Source organism: Chanodichthys erythropterus, chromosome 5 (genome assembly GCF_024489055.1).
Source record: "Chanodichthys erythropterus isolate Z2021 chromosome 5, ASM2448905v1, whole genome shotgun sequence".
Classification (NCBI taxonomy): Eukaryota; Metazoa; Chordata; class Actinopteri; order Cypriniformes; family Xenocyprididae; genus Chanodichthys; species Chanodichthys erythropterus.
The window spans coordinates 25,378,958-25,406,956 of record NC_090225.1 but is presented as its reverse complement, the minus strand read 5'-3'; the positions used below and the strand labels follow the sequence as shown (position 1 = coordinate 25,406,956).

Genomic DNA, 27,999 nt, shown 5'->3' with positions numbered 1-27,999 from the left:
TGGCTTTTAGTTGCTATATGTTTACTAAAATATTTTGAGTTGCTTTTAGAATTTTGCTGTGCAGTTGCTGAGATTTAGTCAGGTTTAGCATGTTTCCAGCTAACAGGGAACATTCTCATAATCGGCTAATGTTTTGGAAAGGTTCTCTCAGTTAGGTTATGAACAATTATCATTCCAGTAAAATGAAAAGAAAATTTGTTTAATGTTATCTGTTCTTCAATAATGTTCTCAAAAGGTTAGCACAAAAACATTATTATTATTATTATTATTATTATTATTTTTTAAAATGTCCTCATAATGTTGGGAGAAAACATTCTTTGAAGATTGTCCTTTAAAGATTAAGGATCACAAAATTTTTGGCTAAAAATGGCTTAAGGTTGGATGTTACTCAGCAAAACCCTGTTTTCTTAGTTTTTCTCTGGCTGCATTAATATTGTGTTCAGAAAACATGTTTACTGCATCAGAGGAAGTTGAGACCAAAAAACAATAGGTGATGTTGGCTGTTAATTAATGTCATTGTGAAGTGGTCTAATCACTGCTCAGAAGTGTGTCTTGTTATTATTTGAACATTGTGCTACTGACCATGTGGTACCACTATGACAATCTGATATTCTGAAAAAAATTATGAAAACATATTGTGAGCAAGATGTTATTAACTATGGTGTCAGATATCAAAAATCAGCATATGAAACTTCATGCTAGCACACAAAACACATTTATGGCTCTTAGCATGCATTGAATAAATTATGCAGCTGAATTCTTTTTTAGAATATAGATTTCAATATTTTTTGTCACCATTCATTGATGTCTCAACTTTTACACACAAGGTTGTAGTGTTTTTTTGAAGATCTCATACAGATCTCTTCAGTGTTACAAGTGATCTTTCTATCACAAGAGTTGAATTTATTACCTTTTTTATTCATTAATTCTTCTACTTCACAATGGTTTAAACCAGTCATGAAACTACAGAAAAAGCAGTCATTTGAATATCATTAAAATAGACATCATAGACAGTCAATTTGCTTTTCCCCTCGGTTTCACAGACAAGGCTTAAAGGTGCCCTAGAACTTTAATAACAAACATTAACAATTGCATGTTATGCTAAAAAATAAATAAATAAATAAATAATAATCAGTCAAACTACCTTAGCAAAGTATAGCAACAAAATGGCATTCAAAATACATTAGCGACAAACAAAACACTTAAAGGTGCCATCAAACGTTTTTTTACAAGATGTAATATAAGTCTAAGGTGTCCCCTGAATGTGTCTGAAGTTTCAGCTCAAAATACCCCATTACCCCCCAATACCCCACAGAGACTGATTATTTATTTATTTATTTATTTTTTAGCATAACATGCAATTGTTAATGTTTTTTGAGCAGTTTTTAGTATGTTGCTATGCATTTGTGGATGGTTGCCACAACTTGCCAGAAAACGGTTATTAGAGTCTGTTCACCTGTACAATGGGGTTTACAGAGTTTTGCTTGATCTCGGCCAAAGGTTGTTCTTGACCCAGGTTAGAGGCCACAAAGCTGAAGCCGCGGAAGAGCTGGTGTGCGTTAGCGCTGGGCGGAACACCGGGTGAGTCTGTGGAAACACACAGATACAAATATTTTTAGAAAGCCAACAAGGACACAGTCTCCCTGTGGAATGGAAACACACAATTGATCCCATCTGAGCAGTATGAATAGTATGCAGGACCTGAGGGCTCTTGGTAAACAGGTTCTGCTGTTGCGGTTCACTCTAATTTGTTTTTGCACTCTCCCTGTGCTTGCTGGGCACAGACTGTTATGTAATAATAGTTTCCAGCTCGTTGTCTATCACATTGTGTCTGACGTTTAAAAGCAAACACTTAAAAAGATTCTTCCAGATATTCTTTAAATAAAACAGCATACGAGTATTGCTTGTATAATCTGAAAATCAGCTGCAATTTTCGTCACCTGTCGGTGTGCGAGATGTAAACTCAGGATCAAAATGAAAGGTGTCCTCTGGTCGGCCCACTGCTGGTTTGAACGGAGGCTTGATTTCTCGTCTGTACAACTTCTGTTAACCAAGAAGATAGAAAGCCCACGGAATGGTCACGATTTACACCATTTAAGACACATATGCTAATATACTTAGTATAAGAGACCCTTATACTAAGGGTCTCTGATATATATATATATATATATATATCAGAGACCCTTAGTATAAGAAGTATATATCAGAGTACATATATATATATCAGAGACCCTTAGTATAAGTATATATATATGTATATATACTTACATTCCAGTCTATTGTTGCGAAAAATATATGCCGTTTGATTTCTTCCACTCCATCAGGTCCTGCGCCTGCAGAACAAGCAGAGGACAAACATCCAGTCAGGTAACAGGTTGCATGGACATTTTTTTTTATTTTGTATGGGATGAAATGCATCATAAAACAAACTCCTCAAATCAAAACAAATCTCCTAAACCCCATCTGTCACATAAAACGATTTAAAGGATGGGATTCATGAAACGGCCTATCTGTGAGTTAGACAAGTGTTGAAAGCACTCTTCTAAAATCCTTTACAGCTCAGTTTCTCATCCTGCTTGACGTAGTTAACCTTTTAAACCCCCAACAAATAAGAACCTATAAATGCTGTGCTATAGTGCACAGTCAAGGGGTCAATGTTTTGCTGGTTAGCATAACCAAGTTGGCCTCTGGTAGCAGATGATCTAACATCTGGCTGCAAAAATTCATCCATTATTGACGGTGGTCATGGCTGAGCTCCTGTTTGGATTCCTATTCTCATTGTAATAGTTCTCTGATTGGTGGATCTCTCATTAGGGCTATGGGTAGTGTAGTTTTCAGGAATTCGACAATTAAACAATTTTGAGAATAAAGCTGAAATAAGGCTGCAGAAGCATACTTCACACTTAAAGGATAAGTTCAACACTATTCAACCAGCTTTGTATTGTTGCAATGTAGTAGTTTATGTACTGTAAATTAACAATGCATACTCTTTCTCCATCTTACCTGCACCTAGATATCCCCATTTATTTTCAATAAAAAGCAAAATTGCACTGGATGATGCAAAACATGTCACAGCCTCAGAGCTTTTGTTAAAACTACAGATTGATCTTCTGTATTTTTGTATTGTTTCTACTGCATAGACAGCCAAGTTTTATTAAAAGCCCATCTTGCCAATGGTAATTTACACCTTTAACATCTTCAGAGCTCATGATAAGAATGTCATAAGAAGGATGTTAAAAATAAATTTCTTTCTGAACAAAATGAATAGGATTTTTGCTTCCGGAAACCTACTGTTGTGCTTCACCGTGCAACACTATACCACTTCATTAACTATTCCTTGATAACATGCATATAAATTCTTCCCTTTCATTTGAGCATTCAAACTACGTTAGTAGTCATGCACGAGTGAGTCAGGACTTGGCTGGGATGTATACAGCTTATCTGAGACAGAAATATTAAGCCACAGTCAACACTGGGTCTCGATGTCATTTATCTCTGCCTTATAAATTATGGATAAAATGATTCACCAAGCTAAATTCAATCTCAGCTTGACAAACATTCAGCAGCAGCGTCTGGAAGTCTGACTGCAGTCATTCACACAGGAAATCATCACTGACTAAAATGAGATTCATGCCCACTGCCGCTGTCATAAGAACAATGTACAATACTTTGTTCAACTAAAGGAGGTATCACTGTGACCAACATCTGATACATTTGTTGAGCTAAGCATTTTATATTATTTACACTATCCCTGCTGGAGGAATAGCTTAAACCAGCGATTTGCTGGTCTCAGCTGGTCCCTAGGCAGCTAGCTGGTCTAGTTTAATGGTTTAAGAATGGATGTGTGCACTAATCAGCTGACCATCCAGCAGAAAAACAGATTGGGAGACCAACTAAATCAAAACAGATGAACTAAGACTACTAAACCACCATGGATGGATTAAGATGGTCTTGTGGAGGAAGGATGGAAGGCAGGTGAATATCATACTTCATATTCATCGTTACGTACGGTAGCCTTACCTAATCTATTGGAAGGGTTTCTTTTGAAGAGAGCACGCAATAAACTCTGGACTTCAGGACTGAGGAACTGCGGCATGCCCAGTTTTGCCCTGAGGAAAAAAAAATCTATTAAATCTGTTATTAATGTCTGAAAATAAATGAGACTGTGATCCACAGCCACAAACATCACAAATCATCTTGACATGAGGACAATTTATTACAAATCTTTAAACAAACAAATAAAAAAAGAGCCTTTCAGATAATGCACAAATACAACAATAATTCTTACTTGAGAATAAGTGCCATGGTCTCTTTGCGGTCTTTGCCTTGAAATGGCAGGGATCCAGTCAGCATTTCAAACTAGGCACAGTAATAGAAGCATCAGGATTTGCTCTAGCAAGTTTATTTACGGATGGTGCAATAATTGTGTGTTCAGCACGGCTTCACAGTATCAGCGCATACTGCAACCAAATCTGTCTCTAGTCAGCATGCTCACTGTTATGTAACACTTTTCCCTGTGAGTGAATTAATTTTAAGGCTTGGTTATGGGGAGGATATTTGGAAGTGAGCTAGTTAAATGGGCTGCAGTTTTTAAGTGACATTTTACAACAATGGATCAACCAAACATTGACTAAGACTAGTCTAAATCATGCTTATCAAGTCAAATTTATTTATGTAGAGCTTTTCACAATACACATTTAGCAGATTAGAATGGTGCGATGATGTAGTTTATAAACACTTAATAAAGTAGAACTTTTAATCCAATAATAATTTATCAGTTGGTTCCAGTCAACAGTCATTATGTCCTTCATTCACTCCCAAATTTTTAAAGTTAGGTGAGTAATTTCTCCACATCAGCTTGTTCTGTTCCAAACTCATTCCTTTGGTTGAGCCAGTTCTGATTTGTCAGTCCAATGGGTCAAGGTTTGTCAACTTAGCATGGTCTAATTAGCCCCCATTGGTAGATTTGGTGGGTGGTGCTAAGCAGAAATGACATATTTCACCTTTAAACATTTCAAACTTGAAGTCTCCTCCTTAACTGGTGTTTTTGCCTAAGAAGATCTTTTAAGCATTAATAGAAAAACCTGTGACCCAGTGCAGCAGCAAGAAGATATCCATGGAAGTCCTTTATCTAGTGAGGATATTTCCAATCAATATATAATTTTTAGACCTATTGCTAACTGTATTGTTAGCAATCCCAAAGGCGTTCCATTCAAAGTCAGATTTGGGATATTTCTGCTTAACATAAGGTGAACTTTGTCACAAAGCTGTTTTGACACAATCTCCATTGTTAAAAGCGCTATATAAATAAAGGTGACTTGACTTCAGTTAGTAGAAAATTACAGGTAGATAAGTTATGTCAGTTTTTGAGCTAAATTCTGCACTAAACAATTTGTATGTACCTTGTAACAATAGATGTTCTAGATTATGTCTTTTTCATGGGGGGCAAAAAACCAAACAAACACTTTTTTTAAAAAAAAGTTAAGAGAGCAAATGCAAAAATATTAAGATTAATATCCCAGCAAAATTTGGAAAAATATTGAGATATACATTTTTAACTATATCGTAAAGTGAAATGAGTGTCATTTATTCAAACTGCATTTTTATATTGGCTTAATAGAAATTTATGGCTTCTAGTTTTTACCTGTTTTGTTCAGTTTGTCTAAAAGCAAATAACACTCACCATAGAACAACAATTTTGCTTAAATAGTATTTGTGTTGATGAGCAGAGCACATACCGGCTGGCTTTAATGACGTCAAAAATTATTGTGGGCTGTATTGATTTACAGTTTGTTTTTAGTGCTACACAGCAAATATTATGTATATTTTAAAAATGCATCACAATAAACAAAGGTCTTTCGAAGTTGTCTTTATTTATAGTAAGTAAACTTAAAACTTGACTAATAAAATATTTTTTGTTAAAGTCTACTTTCATATTATAGCTAATGTAGCCTTTTTTTATGCTGCAAAAAAAGATTTTTACCTAAAAGTAAAATTTTGCCTTGTGTCTGAGAAAATATATTGAATAAGTATGGTATGTCCTTTATAATATATATATTTTTTTTACTTTGTATTAATTTTTTGTCTTTGTGAAATGAATATTTTTGATTAATATTAAATAAACATCCTTCACAATCTACAAGGACACTTACCATTAAGACTCCAAAGGACCACCAGTCAGCACTTTGAGTGTGACCTCGTCTATTGACCACCTCTGGGGCCATGTACTCGATGGTCCCACAGAATGAGTACGCTCGTTTGTCATGGTCGATTGCCTCTTTGCTCAGGCCAAAATCTGAGAGAATAGAGAAGATATTAAACCATCAACATACGACCCCTTTAGTCGATGGCAAAAGTGTAGAGAGTTGGACCGTGCGGTGAAAGCATATGAACAAAATTCTGCTCACCTGTGATCTTTATATGGCCTTCTTCATCAAGGAGAATGCTGGGAAGGTGAAGCAACAGTCAATTACATTTCATTTCTATATTACTATATAGAGAGCAGCTACATAATTAAAATGAGATAGAGGGGACATTTATTAGTTCTTTACAAAAGTACAAACCTCTATATATTTAGTTGTTTATGTATGCAGAGAAATGTCACAACTTGCCATACTAATACAGTAGTAAAAATTTGCAATTATATCCAGGAATTATAAGGAATAATTAAAGGAATTATATTCAATAACATAAAGAATTACAATACAGAATTATGAACAAGATTATCCTTTTGTTTTTATTCATTACATTCCAAATATGTTCTAATATTTAATTAAATATTTAATCCACAGGATTATCCATGAAAAGGCATTAAAACTGATTATTAAAATATATACCATTCTTACTGTTACTGTGAAATGAGATTTTGGTCATACTGCCCATCCCTACTGCTACACTACCTTTTATTAATAATTATTTTTATTTTCAAGAATAAATGTATTTTTTGTACAAAGACAATACTTTTTTTCTTTTTTCAATGTCTCCCCAACTAACAGACTGCCTTAGAAGAAATTAATTAAACACAGTTTTTTTTATTCTTTTTTTATTAAAATAATATTAATAGTGAGATACAAGGTACAAGGTATACGCTACACCTCCTTTATTGCTCTTATAATCATGTAGGGGTGACAAGATTGAAGATATATATTTTCTTAATGAATGTACTGGTGAAGTGTCCTTTGGATTGCCTTTGCCTATATGCCATTAATCACCTATGACAGGTCTCAGATCAGCATGCCCTTAAGAGATATAGAGCCCTCCACTGAGACCTGCTCTCCAGCCACCTCCATTTTCACCTTCTAAGATGAGAACCAGAAGGAATATCTCTTGTACCATACTGACTGAGTGTCCTTTTCATTATATCTAACAAAGAATTTCCCACAAGAGCCAATTCAGTGTGCAGGTGAGCTCGGTTTTGATCCATTGTTTGAGTAGATATGAGAGAGACAAGCCCTGAAAGACCATTATTGTAAGTGGGAGCATAGGAAGGATTATATTAAGGGGACAGTTTAAACCCCGGCTCAACAATAAGGATGTTTTTCTGTTGGTCAGGCAAGAAAAAAAAAAAAAGGGAAAAAAGAGAAAGTTCTAACATCTTAATATTCTTTTTAAAGAATAACATGACAGGCTTTGGCATTGATTGTATACTAGCCTATTCTTGTGGTTGCGTTGTCTATTACAATAAATTCAGTACCTGAACACTGTAAAAGCTAAACGATAAATTTAGAGTCTTAGAGTCACTGTTACGGGTGGCTGGTAGAGAGATGAGGCAGATACGGATTTCCACGATAATAGAGACTTTACTTCAAACAATGGCAATGAACAACAGACAGACACCTTAACAAAACAGAGAACGGACGAGGAGTGAAGGGAGTGAGTGCAATATATGGGGAGTGCTGACAATAGAGTCCAGGTGCAGGTGATGAGTGACGATGAGGAGCTGACGAGGGAAGTGAGTGCAGGTGTGGAGAACAGGAGGATTCTGGGAAATGGAGTCCAGGGAAACAAGGGATCTGTAACAGTACCTCCCCCTCCCGGTAGGCGCGTCCTCGCGCCGTAGATGTAACAACCGGGAGGGGGGCGGGCGCCCTGGAGACCTCAAACCGGAGCAGGGGAAGGAGTAAACTGGAGTGGAGGTCTCCAGGGCAGGTCCAAAAACCATGGCGGGTCAGGAGCCGTGGGCAGCCATGGCGGGTCAGGTGCAGCGGGCAGCCATGGCGGGTCAGGTGCAGCGGGCAGCCATGCAGCGGGCATACATGGCGGGTCAGGTGCAGCGGGCAGCCATGGCGGGTCAGGTGCAGCGGGCAGCCATGGCGGGTCAGGAGCCGAAGCCTTCGAGGCGTTGAGCCCAGGCGTCGCTGAAGGACTGGCGGGTGATGGCGGAACCGAAGGCTCCGCCGACCGAAGCGCAGCCGGGGCTCCAGAAGGCCGCAGTGAAAGCAGAAGGACAGCCAACAAAACGAACACCGGGGGGAGTGAGGAGGCCAACTGAATCCGAGGGACGGAGTGACGGAGCGGAGACGGAGGAGTGAAGTCCAGAGGGGAGGGCAGGCTGATGAATGACCAAGGTGTGAGTGGAGGCAGGATGGAGACTGGTGAAGCTGGAGGACTGATGGGCAACGGTGGAGCAGAGGGAGGTTGGAGCCGGGGTGAAGGTAATCGCCCAGAGGTCCGAGGTGGAGATCTGGGCGAGGGGGCTTGAGGTGGAGGTGCAGTATAGACATGACTTGGAGGAGGCGGGAGAGGGAGGCAGGGAGGGAAAACAGTCTTTGGGCTGGAGAGTTCAATCACAGAGACCATACTAGGAGCGGCTGGCTCGGCGGCGGCGGCTGGAGCGGCAGGCTCGGCGGCGGCGGCTGGAGCGGCAGGCTCGGCGGCGGCGGCTGGAGCGGCAGGCTCGGCGGCGGCGGCTGGAGCGGCTGGCTCGGCGGCGGGGGGTGGAGCGGCTGGCTCGGCGGCGGCGGCTGGAGCGGCAGGCTCGGCGGCGGCGGCTGGAGCGGCAGGCTCGGCGGCGGCGGCTGGAGCGGCAGGCTCGGCGGCGGCGGCTGGAGCTGAGGGCTCGGCGGCGGCGGCTGGAGCTGAGGGCTCGTAGGCGGCGGAGACTGGAGAACTTTGCTCGGCGGCGGAGACTGGAGAACTTTGCTCGGCGGCGGAGACTGGAGAACTTTGCTCGGCGGCGGAGACTGGAGAACTTTGCTCGGCGGCGGAGACTGGAGACCTTTGCTCGGCGGCGGAGTCTGGAGATCTTTGGTCGGCGGCGGAGACTGGAGAACTTTGCTCGGCGGCGGAGACTGGAGAACTTTGCTCGGCGGCGGAGACTGGAGAACTTTGCTCGGCGGCGGAGACTGGAGAACTTTGCTCGGCGGCGGAGACTGGAGAACTTTGCTCGGCGGCGGAGACTGGAGAACTTTGCTCGGCGGCGGAGACTGGAGAACTTTGCTCGGCGGCGGAGACTGGAGAACTTTGCTCGGCGGCGGAGACTGGAGAACTTGGCTCGGAGGAGACTGGAGAACTTGGCTCGGAGGAGACTGGAGAACTTGGCTCGGAGGAGACTGGAGAACTTGGCTCGGAGGAGACTGGAGAACTTGGCTCGGAGGAGACTGGAGAACTTGGCTCGGCGGAGACTGGGGTTGAGGGCCATTTCATCCCCTCAAATACAATTAAAATCCCCACAGGCACTGGAGCTGGCTCTGTGGGGACTGGAGCTGGCTCTGGAGATACTGGAGCGGGCTCTGGAGATACTGGAGCGGGCTCTGGAGATACTGGAGCGGGCTCTGGAGATACTGGAGCGGGCTCTGGAGATACTGGAGCGGGCTCTGGAGATACTGGAGCGGGCTCTGGAGATACTGGAGCGGGCTCTGGAGATACTGGAGCGGGCTCTGGAGATACTGGAGCGGGCTCTGGAGATACTGGAGCGGGCTCTGGAGATACTGGAGCGGGCTCTGGAGATACTGGAGCGGGCTCTGGAGATACTGGAGCGGGCTCTGGAGATACTGGAGCGGGCTCTGGAGACACTGGAGCGGGCTCTGGAGATACTGGAGCGGGCTCTGGAGATACTGGAGCGGGCTCTGGAGATACTGGAGCGGGCTCTGGAGATACTGGAGCGGGCTCTGGAGATACTGGAGCGGGCTCTGGAGATACTGGAGCGGGCTCTGGAGATACTGGAGCGGGCTCTGGAGACATTGGGGCCGCTTTCTTCCTCCTCCTCCTCCGCTTACTGGGCCCAGTAGCGGAATATGGGTCCAGCCTGGGGCAGGCAGGGAGTTCGCTGGAGCGGTATGCGGAGGAAGCCGGAGGTTGACTGACTGGCCCGGCCAACCGTGTTTCTGGATGGACCGGACGACAACACTGATCCTGAACCTCTTTCACTAAGAATTTGGAGCCATTCAACCACAAAATTAAATTGATAGTTTCGCTTAAGGAGAAACAAAAAACAGGTTCATCAAAACGGACAGTGTCGTCATCCAATCCATCCAAAAACAGGGAGATCAACTGAGCGTCGGGCCAGTTAGACAAGTAAGCAAGCTCAACGAACTCCTCCACATACCTCTCCAGCGAACGTCCTACCTGCAGGAGCCCGATAATGCGTTCGCTGGCTGTTAGGGTGAGAGGCGATGGAGGAGCTGGATCCAGGGAGCTGGGGAAAGTCTCCATTTTTTTTTTTTTCGTGGAAAATCCGGTCGGTTTAGGGTCCGTTCTTCTGTTACGGGTGGCTGGTAGAGAGATGAGGCAGATACGGATTTCCACGATAATAGAGACTTTACTTCAAACAATGGCAATGAACAACAGACAGACACCTTAACAAAACAGAGAACGGACGAGGAGTGAAGGGAGTGAGTGCAATATATGGGGAGTGCTGACAATAGAGTCCAGGTGCAGGTGATGAGTGACGATGAGGAGCTGACGAGGGAAGTGAGTGCAGGTGTGGAGAACAGGAGGATTCTGGGAAATGGAGTCCAGGGAAACAAGGGATCTGTAACAGTCACATGATCCTTCAGAAATCATTCTAATATGCAGATTTTGTGATCAATGTTGAAAACAGTTGTGCTGCTTAATGTTTTAATGGAAATGCTGATACATTCATGATTCTTTGATGAATAGAAAGTTCAAAAGAACAGCATATTTGAAATGTTATCTTTTGTAACATTATAAATATAATTTTTAATGTGTCCTAAAAATGTAGTAATTACTTTTAATTAGTAAAAACCTACTGAGCCCAAACTTTGAAACAGTAATGAATGTTGCTATAATGCTGTAATGCTTAATATCTAAAACAACCCAATAAATTAAGAACATCAAGATTTTTTAAGTTACAAAATATAAACAAAATAGAAGTAAAGAATATTATTTGTTAAGAATCTTTGCCCTTCCAACATTTTCACCATATATTTTTTTTCATTATTAACACATTTATGTATATCTGTCAGAAACATGTACTAATTACTTTCATTTGAACTTTTTCTTTTTTTGTAACTCGAGAAGGAACATTATGGCATCATAACCAATAACCAATCACAGAACACATAATAAAATGTTTAAAGGTAGGGTAGGCAATTTCGGAGGCTAGCAATAGCAAGCTAGCTTTGAAAGCATGAGATCCCACCCTCTCTTTATAGTGCTCCTCAAAGCTAAGCCCCCTCCAAAACACATCTGAGTCTGGAAAGTGTCACGCGAGACGCCTTTAAATTACATCGTGTCTCAAAGCACATAACATTACAATAATAATGAATGTAAACAACTTACAGAGCTCCTATTTGTACCACCTGACTGCTGCAGATTAATTTCGGCATTGACAGTGTTGATATAGAAACACATAAATCCGAGTCTGAGGATGTGAACAGTTCCGGGTGGAACATCACGGGTTGCCATCTCGTAATTACAGTTATGACATGGTGCAAACTCAGCATAAGCTTGTTGTTTTGGTTCAGGAGGAATTGTAAAAGGTGGACGCTGTTTGTTTGTGGTACTCGGTGGCTGTCTCTGTCTACAACTTTGTTGTATGACAACTCTATGTAAAGAGAGTTTCAACCAATATAACAAAAAGTTTTTACAAAAAAATTGCCTACCCTACCTTTAAGGAATACCTACCCTACCTTTACTCTCACACCAATGTCATCCTTATTGTAGCGGTTCAGTCTAATGTAAGGGAAATAGCTTTAACAAGCACTCTAAAGTCAGCAGAAGGACACAAACCAGATGCTGCTCTAACTGCACTAGAGAAACAGGAGCAGCACAGGAAGCTGTCTGGGTAGTTGCATCACCCAGTATGAACCTATGAATTATGACTGTAATTACATGAGAGTTTCACAGAGAACTCTTGACTGTAATCCAGATGTGGATTATACTGCTGCTTGAAAATACAGGACTTAAACCCTCCTTAACATCACGTCCAATCAAGGTTCTGCTGAGGTTTAGGCTATCAACACAAGGTCACTCTTTTGACCTTACCGGCATAAGGTCACTATCTAGGGCACGTATAGGCTACAGTGTAAATTAGAACACATCATCGCTATTTACTAATAAAACATGGGGTTTGGTCTTACTTCTCTGGTTTTAGATCACGGTAGATGATGCCCAGACTATGAAGATGATCCAAAGCCAAGGCCAGCTCAGCCAAATAGAACTTCACATCTTCTTCAGTAAACATTACCTAGAGAGAAAAATATCACAAATAACTAATTTTTCATTTTGCTGTTGCTTTTACAGAAATATAAATCCTCTTAGGATTAGGGATTTGAACAAGACCAGTACATTTTGTCATGTAACTCGTCCCACACAGTTTGTGCTATGGACATAAATGATACCTCAAACCATGCAGCTTATTGAGGGGAGGTGTGTTATTACTTTTTCTTAGAAAACAGATTTTTGACTTTCACTTGGTGAAAAAATCCCACAGACTACAACCTTGTGGGTGGGCTCTTTTTGGATTTTGTAAAGCAAACAGGTCCGTATAAATTTTGGTCATTCGATTTTTGATTTAATATAGAAATCAGAAAATTAAAAAAAGGCACCTTTTTCATTTTTCAGGAATTCTGTTTGATTTTTAATTCAGGGGTAGAAAATTAATAAACAACTTGAATATTTGATCTCACATGTGGGCGGGAATGAAACACCCCCCTTTCTGCTGACTGGTCAACCAAACATTAAAGCGTGCCGTCATCAGTTCTTCTGCAGTTCAGCGCAGCAGAATAAAATAGTCCTCCGCTGCTATGGATTCTTTACACGTTTATTGCAACTACATTTAATCTCTTTCTCTTCAAACAGCCAGACTAACGAATGGCTTGACACATACCAGGGGAGCCTAGAAAAGGCTTTCTTCTGTGTGTCCATAAATTTGGCAGCCTATGCGTACTTATCTCAGAAATATTATTATTATACTAGTTTAGGCTATAAGTAATAATTTATAATTTTATAATTTACTTATACTATATCTAGTATAAGTAATAATTTACTTTGCACCTGCACTCACAACTACCTAATAGCCAGCACCTTTGGCACACTGCCTGTTTTATTATATGTATGTTTTTATTATTGCTGACCACCAATCAAAACCTGTGTGGCAATGCTGCGAGATTCACTGGATAGCACAGAGATATGGTAGCGAAGCCCAGACCAGTATTAATTTAAGTCATCATACACAGAAGTCATAACTTTTGTTTTAGGCAATACGCTAAGATTTGGACAATGGAGGAACTAAAAAGGTACAGTACATGGACCCAAACACCTAGCAACCCCATAGCAACTCCATGCAACCATCCGCAACACAATTGTAATGTAAAAATCTAATTTTTCAATTAGCTGATGCTTTTAATCTAAACTTACAGTAAAGGTTATTACAAAGAAAGCCCTCTTGGGCTTTACCTGTAGATAAATGTCTTTCTCAAACACTTGGTTTCACCTCATGGAAAGATGTCATACAATATTACTTTCAGATCATTTCTTAAAATAGTATTATCAATTGGCTGTGTTCTGAGTTATAACTTAATTACTATCAGCAAGACTCAAACTGCAGTTTGTATAATGGGAAATATATTTATGGTAATACACTTAGAATGCACAATAGAAGCTGGTTCTAAATAACCCAGCATATTCATTTAATGCAGGATATGACCAGTGACAGATCTTCAATAAAATTGCAGGAACACAGAGTGTTCTTACTGTATATATGGGAGACTAAAAACTGCTCTTTTCACAGCTAATTTTAATCACCGGGAGATTTATTTAGACTGCGTAGAGAGCATCAGGGGATAGTGCCATATTGAGGAGAGTAGATTGGCGTAACAAGTTCCAGCCAGGAGAGCAGCAGCTGTTGCAGCCAGATGAGAGATTTGAGCACCAGCGGTAATTAATTTACGTCTCACTTCCCAAGCATGGTTCAGCTCAGAGAATCACGATTTAATCAAGAGCACAAATCTCTAGGTGAAAGTGCTCCAGTTTCTTTAATTTACACTTCACAGAGAGACTGATTAGAGGTAAATGTGCAGGAGTTGCTCTTACAGTGCAATGCAACTGTTTAATGCAGTCTATACACCTTTTTCTCCAATAAAATCATCTAGAGATGAGAATGTCTCTCACCCCAAAACCACATTCCATTGACTAGCTTTAGCAAATAGCAAATCAATGTTCATGGCTGTTTTAGGTAAAATAAAGGCTATTGACTATATAACAAACAAAAACAGTGTGCAACAGTGATGGTATTTTTCTGGTATTTTCCCATAGGTCATGAACCAAGCCAACCAGCTACAAGGAAAATCATAATACTACTTTGATTTGAAAGGTACATGATTGTAGACTTAATGGTTTTAGTGAGGGTAAGCATCCCACAAAGCATTGCAAATGACATAATACAGTGGTTCCCAACCTTTTCAAACTTGCAGCCCACACACCCAAACACAAGTTTCCATGGCCCAAGAATTTTAACAGTGTCACGTTGGTTAACGAGGACTTAGAAAACAGAGATTGTTAACACAGTCTTTATTGAATAAAATGGCAATGAACAGAAAATGCAGATAACAGGTTACAGAGCCCAGGCCCAGTTCCAGAATTAAATTGGGTGCTCTAGCCTTAATGCACATATATCAGACTTTTGTCCCATCTAATTATGAGAGTGAATTCCACATTTGCAGCGTATACTTGGCCGCTAATCATTGAAGCTGTCTACACTGCACAATAAATATTTTTACATTGTGTCTACACTTTATTAATGAGAGCATTTGCAAGCTTTCATAACTCAGCACTGAACAAAAACTCTTTTCTGACTAATTAAAAAACCTCTGATTGGCCACTGAGTTCAAGAAATCAACAGATATCTCTGTGATTGGGTAGATTGCTCAACACTGTAAAAGCATGCTGTAAACAGAAACATTTAATGTTCTCCAGAGCTCAAACACAAATACGTACTGGAGTGTTTGCCAAATCTGTTTCGCCAATATCCAATTATTACAGCTTCAACAGAGGGCGCTTTTACTTTCATTTGAGGGTGCTTAGCTTAGCCATGGAACCGGGCCATACCAAGCCTCAAGAGACTCTGGCATAACAATTCAACAATTAGACCTTATGAACTAAAAGAACTTTGTGACTCACCTAATGAAAAGGTTGTGTTGTTTAGCATTTACTAAGCACTGTATGTCAGGCCGAAGAGAAGAAAGTTGCAAACGAAGATCAGGCTTGACGTGAAGCTTATTCCAGTAAAATAATGTGTAAAGCTGTAAGTGGTAGCTGCTTGTTCTCCACTCCCACACATGTGAAAACTAGCGCTAGGTAGTCACTACTGTATTTTCTTCCATTTAACTTTATTTTTAGTCTTTTTGATGTCAAGCATTGCTGAAGATTTATCCTTACTTGTAGATGAAGAAACATCTGCATTTGTCCTTTTCAGCGACCCTGTTGATAACCATTTATCCATGTTTAAATCTGTAGCTTAACTGCAGCAAATGTATGGTAGATAAATTGGTGGTTTATTCTTAACACAACCGAACAGCGAGCTTAAATATTGAATACACAATAACATATTTAATATTGAATTATTATATTTAATTAGACATTTTTACATATTGAAAAATATTATTTTAATTAATAGTAAATGACAAAAACCCTGTGATATCAGTTTAGATCAGTGGTTCCCAGAGGGGGTACGTGAAAAAAAAATGCATTTAATTCTACACCACATTAAAATAATATTAAAACCAAACATGTATTTCTAACAGGCAAAATGCCATAAAAGGACATTACTGACATCCAAACAAATTTTGAGCACTGTTACACAGAACATGAAAGGTAATACCCAAAAAAGAATAAAAGGTGCACTTTAAAGAACTGTTAACAGAATAGAACACGATGAAAAATTATTCTGTTCTAGTGTAGTTCTCGATATCCTGTGAGTGACTTATTGTAGATGTGATTCACTCACCTTTTGCTGAGTGAAATTTAGCACATAATTTTCACTTTCTAAAATTATAGCAGTTAATTAATAATTGAAAGAGACCTGAAGGAGAAAAGGGGTTTCAACAATTCATCCGTGATTCTATATAATCTTGTTATCCTAAAGCAAAGTGGCCTATATGATGTACAATGACACAAAGAGGTCCACAAGCAATTAATAAGGATAACTATCTCTACGAAACCAGAATAAAGACCGAACAACGTGACTGATGAAGAGTGACGTGTGCAATAAAGCCTAGACAGGTGGAAAAAACTGGCTATTTAGCTGAGCGAATGAGCATGGCCAATGAGTCACATTAATCAAAGTCTGAAGGAAACGTCTGCTCCAGATAAGTGTGGGGCTGTTTTCATTAGAGTGGCCAGATATCTCAGCTCTCTTTTACTGGGTTGAAGGCATTATGTGCTGAAGCTTAGCATTCAAAGGATTAGTCCACTTTTAAATAAAATGTTCCTGATAACTTACTCACCCCCATGTCATCCAAGATGTTATTAATCATGTCTTTCTTTCTTCAGTCGAAAAGAAATTAAAGTTTTTGATGAAAACATTCCAGGATTATTCTCCTTATAGTGGACTTCAATGGCCTCCAGATGGGTTGAAGGTCAAAATTACAGTTTCAGTTCAGCTTCAAAGGGCTTTAAATGATACCAGACGAGGAATAAGGGTCTTATCTAGCAAAACAATTGGTCATTTAAAAAAAAAATACAACTGTATATGTTTTATGAACACAAATTAACGGCTTGCACATGCTTCCGCTTCCTGTATTCTTTAAAAAGCTTACGCTGAATGTTCTACGCCTTCCCTATTCTACTAACGGAACGAACGCGGCGCCAGTTTTGTTTTTTTCCGTGAGTAGAACAGGGAAGGCATAGGACACACGGCGTAAGCTTTTTGAAGAATACAGAAAGCGGAAGCATGTGCAAGGCGATAATTTGTGTTTATAAAGCATATACAGTTGTATTTTTTCAGAAATTGACCGATCGTTTCGCTAGATAAGACTCTTATTCCTCGTCTGGTATCGTTTAAAGCCCTTTGAAGCTGCACTGAAACTGTAATTTTGACCTTCAACCATTTGGAGGCCATTGAAGTCCACTATAAGGAGAATAATCCTGGAATGTTTTCATCAAAAACCTTAATTTCTTTTCGACTGAAGAAAGAAAGACATGATTAATAACATCTTGGATGACATGAGGGTGAGTAAGTTATCAGGAAAATTTTATTTAAAAGTGGACTAATCCTTTAACCCATCCAAGTTAGTGCACACTGCAAACACATTGTTAGTGAGTAGTAAACTCATACACACACTGCAAACCGTGGGCACACACACCCAGAGCAGTGGGCAGCCATTTTTGTTGTGGCGCCCAGGGATTGCTCAAGGGAACTTCAGTCATTTTCCTGTCAGTATTGAGAATCAAACCCCCTACTTTTGGTTACCAGTCTGACTCTCTAACCATTAGGCCACGAATGCCTCGACTGCCCAAACTTCTTTAGATTATGGTGTGTGAACGTGATCTAAACTGAATCAATAATGGTATAGAACACAGTAGAATCGCCAGTAAGGACTGATTGATCAACTGATGTGAAGCATTTTCAAAACAAAACTTGATAGATATTATTATTAATCAGATTTTTACATATTCTGAAGAAAATATGAGCTTGTGCCATAATGTTTTAATACTATATGCTATAATACACTGAAAACATTACACTATTTTTCAGCATAGGGTGTTCTGGGTAACAGTCACGGTGGTGCTCTGAGTGGTTTCTGTAGCATTGATGTGATTGCTAGGGTGTTTTGAGTGGCTGCCTAATGAAATCAAAAGAGCCCAGTCTCTATGATATTCCACCATTCAAAAATCACAAATCTGATGCTTAGTAAAAAAGTAGCACATCTCTCCTCAATAAGTCGCATGATTTGATGTATCATTCATGCTTATTAGGCTTATGGGTTTGTTCAAACTGTAAGCATGAGCAACAGTAATAATGGTGCTTGAGTTAACAACCACGGATTTCCATAAATGGTACATCAAAATAAAGCACATGCACTTAATGTGAGGCATCTATTGAGCTTTTTAGAATAAAACAGCAGTCTTGTCAAAGATAACGTGAATACAGAATTCCTTTTTGCTTTCTGTGCTTTGAAACTTCAAACACAGTACATGTTTGTATAGGGATAGATGTCATAATTTCATAAGGAGTAGAAAAAAGGAATATAGCCTATATCAGTATAGCAACAAGAAATGTCGTCACATCTTAAAAGCCCAATTTTATGCTTTTAAATAAACCTTGCCATCTCTCACCCGATCACCACAGCAACAAAATTATTCTTGGTGGTTTGCTGCGTGTACTTTTTATAGATTTACACCACTCGCTTATCGGTTAGAGAACTCAGAGGCTATTATTATGTTAAGTGTGAAACTTAAAGACTATCTCATTTAATTTTCAAAATAATGTAAGAAAGGTCATTCTTACTATACTATACATTTCCATGTCCTTACTGTGTATGTCTTAATATATTGAATATAATATAAAAGATATACAGCTATGGAAAATATTAAGAGACCACTCCAAGTTCAGAAATCAATGTTAAGTGGTCTCTTAATTTTTTCCATAGCTGTATATATATATATATATATATATATATATATATATATATATATATATATATATATATATATATATATAATATGGAAATCACATTAATTATTCTTTTATCACAATATCATAATAATGTCAACATAGGGGTATATTTTTTTAATATAAATACTCAAAATACAACAACCACAACAGAGGGAAAGGTACTGTATAACAGGAAAGATCCAGAAGTGCAGTGTATTGATAATAACATCATTATTCTGTACTACTGCAGCTACAATAAAGAATGACCTTGGTTTCAGTGGCTGAGAATATCCTTAGCACACAGGGGAATATCTATTACAACCTCTGCACAACCGCCAGACACAAACTGTGCTAATCAATATAAAACACATTATGTCCCCTTAATCCTTACCAACACCTTAACAGTAGTGTATTATCCACTGATTTTCAGTTTGAAAATCACCTCTGATGTTATAATGTGTGATTCAGAAAGTACAGGCTTCAGCAAACATTGTAATCAATAGATCAATAATGAGATTGTGCGAAGGGAACAAATCCTCGAGGGAAGATTTTATTGAATCTGTGAGATTAGAAAGTGGTGTGGTAAAGAAAATCAAAGACTCCATTAAGGAGAATTACAGTATAGTGAGTGTTAAGAGGGACCAATAACACCATCAATCAGAGAATAGATGCCAGACATGCTTTTTATTACTAAAGGAATTTGGGCCAAAATGATGTCAACTCCGCTGAAGACCGCAACTGTACAATGAGTGGACACAACTATATTGGTATTATCTGTTTCACTCGTTTACTCACTCTCATGTCATCCCAAACCCATATGACTCCCCTAGAACACAAAAGAAGAAATTTGAAAGAATCTCTCCTTTTAGGTGTTGTTTTACATAGAATAAATGTGAATGAGAATGCTGTCAATCCTGAAAAACTGACAAAAACAGCATAAAATGATCATAAAACTTCAACTTGTGTGCTCTGAAATCTCCTTTGCATTTCCATATATTCAAACTTTGGTTTAGAGGAACATGAGAACATTGTTAGTTTTGTAGCGTCTCTCACCATTCACTTTCTTTTTATTGTTCCACAGAGAAAAGAAACTATTTTGGGTTTGGAACAACAGAATGGGTAACACAATAAGGTTCATTAGTTAAACATTAGTTAATGTATTAACTAACATGAACTAACTATGAGCAATACATTTGTTACTGTATTTACTAATCTTCGTTAATATTAGTTAATGAAAATACAGTTGTTCATTGTTTGTTCATGTTAGTTCACAGTGCATTAACTAATGTTAACAAGATTTTAATAATGTATTAGTAAATGTTGAAATTAACATTAACAAAGATTAATAAATGCTGTAGAAATGCACTTCATTATTAGCTCATGTTAACTAATGTAGTTAACTAATGTTAACTAATGAACCTTATTGTAAAGTGTTACCGAATTTCTGAATTAATTATTCCTATTAGAAACATTTACAACTAAACAAGCACACCATTTTTGCCTGTTCAGCAACAGTATATTTAGTTTAATAAAAACTGACCTCTTTGGAGAGGCGTGTGAAAAGATCACCCCCTCTGAGAAAGTCCAATATAAGATACAACTTTCCTTCTGTCTGAAATGCTGTGGGGAAAAAAAAACAACAAAAGTGACATTTAAGCAGTATTTTTCACCTATTAGAAGCAAAAGTAAAAAAAAAAAAAAAATGCTTTTGGAGAAGATATTTTGAAACTAGTTTATCAAGTTACATGCCACTCAAAATTTCAAAGCTACAGTCAAGCTACTGGCAATCTATTTTTAAAAAAATAATGATTATAATCAGACAGCATCAAACTTGAACACTAAAGATTACATAATAGCTTATTACTGTAAAGGCTACAGAATTATGACAACTATTGATCTCCTGTCATACAACTGAAGAATGTAGTTATTAGCATTGCTACATGTAGTCAGTCACTCCTCAAAACCGCCTGTTTGTCATTGAAATAGAGCATATAGGGGGTTCAGAAATTGATGTTCTTGGGTAAATGTTCATGTTCTGTTGTTTACAATCTCCTCCTGAGAGAACAACTCACCATAGTGGAGTTTGACAATGAAAGGATGATTCACTTCTGCGAGAATGTCTCGTTCCATTTTCGATCTCACTCTGTCCCGCACTTAAAAAAAACAAAGAGATAAAACAGAGACAAGAAGACAACAGAAACTCATTAATTCTCACACATTAACTTGGTAAAAGCACACAAGTGCACATGAATTGTAAAAAGCAGATTATGAGACTATGTGTATACTGATTTATGTTCATATTGATAATTCTTTTTTAAAGTGCATAAAAATAATCTGAAGAATCTGTTTTTGAAAAAGTGTTTTTGTGAATATAATTTACAGAGGACATAACCCAATCTAGCTTAACCTAGTATTGGCAATGGGTTAAAAGGTTTATATGACCATTAATAACTGGAATATAATCAAATTCTAATATTAACTTGAATTTTAATGTGCATGTCAAAATGGTCACTGCTCATTAATTTAAATTTTTGTGGAAAAACTTATAATAATTGGTATTCTTGTACCAAGTTGTGTGCCTGACATTTCAAATCTGTAATCTTGTATCTCCTCATTGCGTAGTTTGGATATGCAGATGCTTATATGAATGTTGTATTATAGTGGTTATTAAACATGACAAGTTCTTCATTGAGAAGAAATTGGATATGGATGTTCAGATCTAAGTAAGATTACTAGATACACTATATGGACAAAAGTATTGGGACACTTGACCATTACACCAACAGGGACTTTAATTACATATATAGAGAAATATGGGGGCGTATATTGGCAGCATGGTTCTGCCTATTGTTTACTGTTAAGAGTTCTGTGTGCAGCCACTCTGTGTTTTACCACCACCATCTCATCACTTTGTGTAACAGCAGTGGATAATCTAATGCTTTAATCTCACTGGATGGTGCGTTTTAAATGCGGGGTAAAAATAAAATCTACTCACTAGTCGAAAACCTTTTTTTAGTAAACCAGTGTTTGAGCTAATAAGTCCTGCTGCCTTTGCACTAACATTAGTCATGCACAGTTGCACACAAGAAAATCACCAATCAATGGACGTGTCAATCAAACATCAATTTACAGATATAATAACATACATAAATAATCATGAAATATTTTGAATGGGACACGGGAATGAGTCCGAATCCTATGTTCGAGTACGAGTCAATTTCCGTGTCAAAATGCACACAAGTCCATGACAAGACCAAGACCGCTACAATATGGTCTTGAGACCGAGTTCAAGACCGAGTCAGAGTCTCAAGTACTACAACACTGGTTTGTAAATGCAGACTGCATGGCCAGGTGCTTGATTTCATACACCTGAGGCAATGTGTTGGATTGAAACACCTAAATGTGCCTCAATACTTTTATCCATAGAGTGTATGTAACAGATAAAACCACATATGAAGGAAAGATATCATATCTCATTCTGTTTTTGCTGTTTACACATAGGCAGAACAATCTCATAACCCATCACCTTCAACCCTTTCTTGCAAAGACAGAAATTCAAGACTTCAAGACAACCTCTCCATTCAGTAGGTTCATCATCCATAACTCCTTCCAGGACAGCTAGGAACCGCAGAGTTGTGAATGATGATCAGTTAAACTTCACAGAACAAATTGCTAGAATGGCCTGGTCCTACAGATTGGCCTTATACAACATTAGGAAGATCAGGCCCTTCCTATTGGAGTGCACTACACAAATCCTTGTCCATGCTCTTGTTCTATCCAGACTGGACTGTTGTAATGCTCTCTTGGCAGGCTTTCCAGAAACTGATCCAGAATGCTGCAGCAAGAATGGTCTTTAACAAGCCAAAGAGAGCACAAGTCACACCTCTCTTCATCAATTTGCACTGGTTGCCAATAGTCGCTCGCATCAAATTCAAGGCACTGATGTTTGTCTACAGAACAACCACTGGCTCTGCACCCACATACCTAAACTTACTACTTCAGACTTATGTTCTCTAATACATTAACTAATGTTAACAAATGAATCTTATTGTAAGGTCTTACCAATAATTGCAAAAATAATAGGTTTTGAACAGGTTTCCTAAACATGTCTGTTACTGTTTTGCCAAACAGGCAGACTGATGCTCAAACAAAGTCAATGTTTACATTAACTCATACTGTAGTTGCCTCTGCACATTTTAACATCTAAAAATGTATATACTTCACCTTTAAGCCTGCAGGATTTAACTACAATTTTTGACAAATCTGAATGCAAAAGCAGAATGATGGATACTGCATTCACACAGGATGCTTTACACTGAATGGTTTGTCTTATGTAACAGCTGCAGCATTGCTGTGGTCTGACAGTGAGGTGCCACAGTCACTAATACGGCTATTTTCATTCACAAGTACATGAGGAACTTGCACAACATCATCAGCCGAGAGCAAAGACTTTGGTATGTAACCATGGTTACAATGAGTGAATAAGTTATGTGGGTTGTGAACAGGTTGTGAAATAGATTACCACTCCAAACTGAGCACTGTGAATCACTACGATAACTGTTGTTTTGCTTAAATGTGTGTTTTTTTGGTGTAAAAACAAAGAGATGAATCACAAAAATGAAGAAATGATGAGGAAAGTCAGTTAGCTGCTTAAGACTTCAGGTTTATCTGCTTTGTAAGATCGATTAATTCATTTTCATCACTTCTTCCTGGGAAGATGCTATGGATCTTAAATATGTCCTAATGAAAAACTGTCACTCTGAAAAAATCACCTGATTGTCTAAGAGGAACCTTATTCCCATGTTAAACAATTTGATGATTTAGATACCCCTTTAAAAATCAACCAGAGGCCTTCTAGCATCTTAGGTATGACTCACAGGTTAGATTTCACACTGAGCTAAAATAATAACTGCAGGTTTTATATCAGTACATAACAGGGAGAGATTGATCAATATGAGGCACACAATTTATAGAGTAGAAATCATAATTCAGATCACATAATTTATGGGCTGAAGTGTCAGTTTTACCTTTTAGTGTTGCCTTTTTCAAGACCTTCATGGCATAGAGTTGTCCTTTATCTGAACCTTTGATTTTTCTCACCAAGAACACCTGTAAATGAAAAGTAAGGTCAAAACCCCACAGTATTCACATCTTTGCTGGTGTCCAGGGGCTGACAGGCTCCAAAAAGAGGGAAAAAACACCATAAAGGAGGTTCACATGTCCATATGACAGTATATCTGAAGTCATCTTCAGCCATGCAACAGCTTTGTATGAAGACTGACAGACAAAAAATTCTTGAAAATTACTGTTGTTCTAAAACCTTCTGAGCTGCTTATAGTATATAGCCCGCATTTAAAGAGTAACATTTTAACAGTCTTCTTCGCACAAAGGTATCATATGGCTTCTGAAGACTAACACCGTGTCCTAACCAGACGTGATGCGATAAGATTCCAGCGATAAGCAGTTTGTCTGTCCACATCAGATGCGACATGACTATGAGACACGACAAAATCAATCAAAAATCACAGGTAATCAGAAGAGTGTGTGGGTGGAGTCTCTCATTGCACTCGCAAAAAAATGGATAAGTAGTACATAATCAAATTCATACATATTAGACCATTATAACATTATAACATACTGGGTGACTGATACAATCTTTGTCATAGAATATATATCTAAGGTGAATTATCAATTATTGATTTCAGTATTGCTATAAAGATCATGCAAAATGATATTCAAACTAACATTAAACAATAAATAAACATAAGCACATAATCAGTACCTGAGATTACCATGTCATACTTTCTATGTTGTTCCAGCTGCAACGTCGCAGAAATAGAAACTGTTTCTAAAACAGAATTGTTGCGTATCGCCATGGAGGCTGGTTAGGAAATGTGTTGTAAAATTCGTTTTTTGTTGTTTTTGTAATTTTGAACATGCTTGACATATTGTATGTTTAACAGAAGAAGAAGAAGAAGAAGAAGAAAAACAGGTTTGGCATTAAATGGGATAAGGATAAAGTGAGCTAAGGCAACATCCAACATGAGTGATCAATTTGAAACATTCTAGATAGGAAACAACTCAAATCACAATTTATTTCAATGGAATCTGGCATTAGCATGTTGCTAAGCTAACAACAAAGCAGTACTCTACTACGCAAAATACACAGCACATAAATATTGGGTAAAAAAAAGTCGAATATATTTCTCTTGATACTTTTCGATATTGAATTAATTATAAGTGTATTCATAGTCAACATTTCTCATGTTGTTCACCATCTTGGATTTACATGTGAAATACATGCAATGCTGATCTCAGAAGGCATCTCTGATTATGCGGCCTACCTTATTGGATGGCCTTTAGGTCGAGAGTGTGATTATGATGTCTTTTTAATGCTGCCTACATGAAGCTTAGATTTTAGAACAGACAGGAATTTTCAGCTTTGGGACACAAGATAATCGTTTAAAACTATGTAATGTAAATCCTGAAACAACTGATCCTCTCTGTCTAAACATTTTCCCATCCCAAAATACACTCAGTTCAACTGAAGGGTTTATAAGGACACAGAAAAGGGTTTTACATCCTTTTACCCCAAACCTGAACACCACTCGCATTAACAAAATTACATCCAAACAAAGGGCACATCTAATCTTAGTTATCAGTATGCATAACAGTAACTCACCTTTCCATAGGAGCCCTGACCCAACACCTTGAGCAGCTCGAACTGTGACGGGTCTGCTTTCTCAAAGCCCTCTTTCACATGATTGCTGATATCAAACTCCTTTAAGATGCTGTCATCCTGCAAAGGCAACAGATGGCACAGCTCAGTGAGAAATAAACAAATGCTTTTGCCATAAAGCTGTTTGTTTAAGCATATTTGGCAATATGATGCCAGCTGGGATTATGAATAACAGTAGTAAACAGGTCAAGAAAAAGGGTTCAGATGGTGTGATCATTAATGCATCTCATTGCCATATTCATTTAATAGGTGCTTTCCCACAAAGCAAATTACATATATTAAAGTGTGCAACATACAAATAACAATAAGAATCACTGAAATTACTGAGAGCAAAAAGCAGGTCCATATGGAATGCAGAAAGCTCCACAGATTTCAGCAGAATTAGAAAACCTGTCATTTACAAACATCTACACGTACCTTGGTCCTTGATTGTTTGTTTATCAAGTATTTTGGCTGATTTGTTAAAGGTGCCATCGAATGAAAAATTTAATTTACCTCGGCATAGATGAATAACAAGAGTTCAGTACATGAAAATGACATACAGTGAGTCTCAAACTCCATTGTTTCCTCCTTCTTGTGTAAATCTCATTTGTTTAAAAGACCTCCGAAAAACAGGCGATTCTCAACATAACACCGACTGTTACGTAACAGTCGGGATCATTAATATGTACGCCCCCAATATTTGCATATACCAGCTCATGTTCAAGGCATTACACAAAGGCAAAACGTCTGGATGTGCACAGCTGAATCATCAGACTAGGTAAGCAAGCAAGGAGAATAGCGAAAAATGGCAGATGGAGCGATAATAGCTGACATGATCCATGATATCATGGTATTTTAGTGATATTTGTAAATTGTCTTTCTAAATATTTTGTTAGCATGTTGCTAATGTACTGTTAAATGTGGTTAAAGTTACCATCGTTTCTTACTGTATTCACGGAGACAAGAGAGCCGTCGCTATTTCCATTTTTAAACACTTGCAGTCTGTATAATTCACAAACACGACTTCATTCTTTATAAATCTCTCTAACAGTGTGTAATGTTAGCTTTAGCCCGTTGGCCACACGTAGGCTACTATCAAACTCATTCAGAATCATATGTAAACATCCAAATATATACTATACTCACAGGAATCGATGCATGCATGTAGCATGAATGACGAACACTTTGTAAAGGTCCATTTTGAGGGTTATATTAGCTGTGTAAACTTTGTTTACGCTGGTTAAGGCAGCCGAGAGATTTAAAGGGGCCGCGCAGCCTGAATCAGTGCATATATAATTATGGATCAAAATAGGCAGTTAAAAAAATTAATAATAATAAAAAAATCTATGGGGTATTTTGAGCTGAAACTTCACAGACACGTTCAGAGGACACCTTAGACTTAGATATTACATCTTGTTAAAACTAGTTCTAGGGCACCTTTAATATGTATGGTGGTATACACTGCCAATGAAAATTCAAACTGAAGTCAGGTAGAAGTTGTTCTTCGGATTGCTAGTCTTAGATCTGATAACATGATTTCACTTTCCTGAAGGCCAAAAAAGCAGTTTATGGCCAGGATGATTAGGATCTTGAATAATGGCTTTTCTTTTAGCTGCAGATGATGTGGATCAATTAATGAAAAATCTTATCTCCTAGCGCTTGACACTAAGGAAGAAAAGATCTGTCGTTACTTCCGTTTCATCTGCATTTTCACATAATGTATTCAGTAGATTTTTCGTCAAACTTGGTAAAACACCACCTGAACTTAAAGAAACGAATGCATTTTACCATTTTTTTACAGTTCAGTGTTAAATATCATGTTCAAATTTATTCTTAGTATGAAACTAAATAAAAGGCTGTCATTTATCCAAAGTGATTTACAATATAATTAGTGACAGTTTTTTAAATCAGAAATCTCCAATTTATTTCTTTGGGATGCTCTTGTCTGAGCAAGTAACAGTAACCAAGGAGGCTGGGGCTTACTGAAGGGTCAGTTGTGTTCCAAATGCAGTCATCTTGCAGTAATAGCCTACTCTGTCTTTTTCTTTGCTTTTGCCAGGTACCCCAGCAGAGAAAGTGGGCACCTGCAGAGGGGACAGTCTGGACTGCCACACTGCAGACATGTGCCTGTAAACTCAAACGCTGACCACAGCTGAATAATACACCCCGTACCGAGACTGACACAGCTCAGAGCCCTTAAACCGGCTTATGTCAAGCCATG

At 38.5% G+C, this 27,999-nt stretch overlaps 1 protein-coding gene across 3 annotated transcripts in view; it reads right to left on the bottom strand.

Moving 5' to 3' along the window:
- Nucleotides 1-27,999, bottom strand: part of rps6ka2 (ribosomal protein S6 kinase, polypeptide 2) — a 62,041-nt gene that overhangs the window by 17,201 nt on the left and 16,841 nt on the right. The window contains exons 2-13 of one of the 3 annotated variants that reach the window (XM_067386692.1): nt 25,740-25,856; nt 24,085-24,166; nt 21,130-21,210; nt 20,598-20,677; nt 12,543-12,649; nt 6,408-6,445; nt 6,153-6,295; nt 4,289-4,359; nt 4,021-4,109; nt 2,269-2,333; nt 1,941-2,043; nt 1,457-1,587 (exon numbers count right to left, since the gene is read on the bottom strand). In XM_067386692.1, the coding sequence (XP_067242793.1) occupies nt 1,457-1,587; nt 1,941-2,043; nt 2,269-2,333; nt 4,021-4,109; nt 4,289-4,359; nt 6,153-6,295; nt 6,408-6,445; nt 12,543-12,649; nt 20,598-20,677; nt 21,130-21,210; nt 24,085-24,166; nt 25,740-25,856 (1,107 nt within the window). Of the gene's footprint in view, nt 1-1,456; nt 1,588-1,940; nt 2,044-2,268; nt 2,334-4,020; nt 4,110-4,288; nt 4,360-6,152; nt 6,296-6,407; nt 6,446-12,542; nt 12,650-20,597; nt 20,678-21,129; nt 21,211-24,084; nt 24,167-25,739; nt 25,857-27,999 lie in introns of those variants that run through there. The other 2 variants (XM_067386695.1, XM_067386693.1) reach the window with 2 other exon arrangements.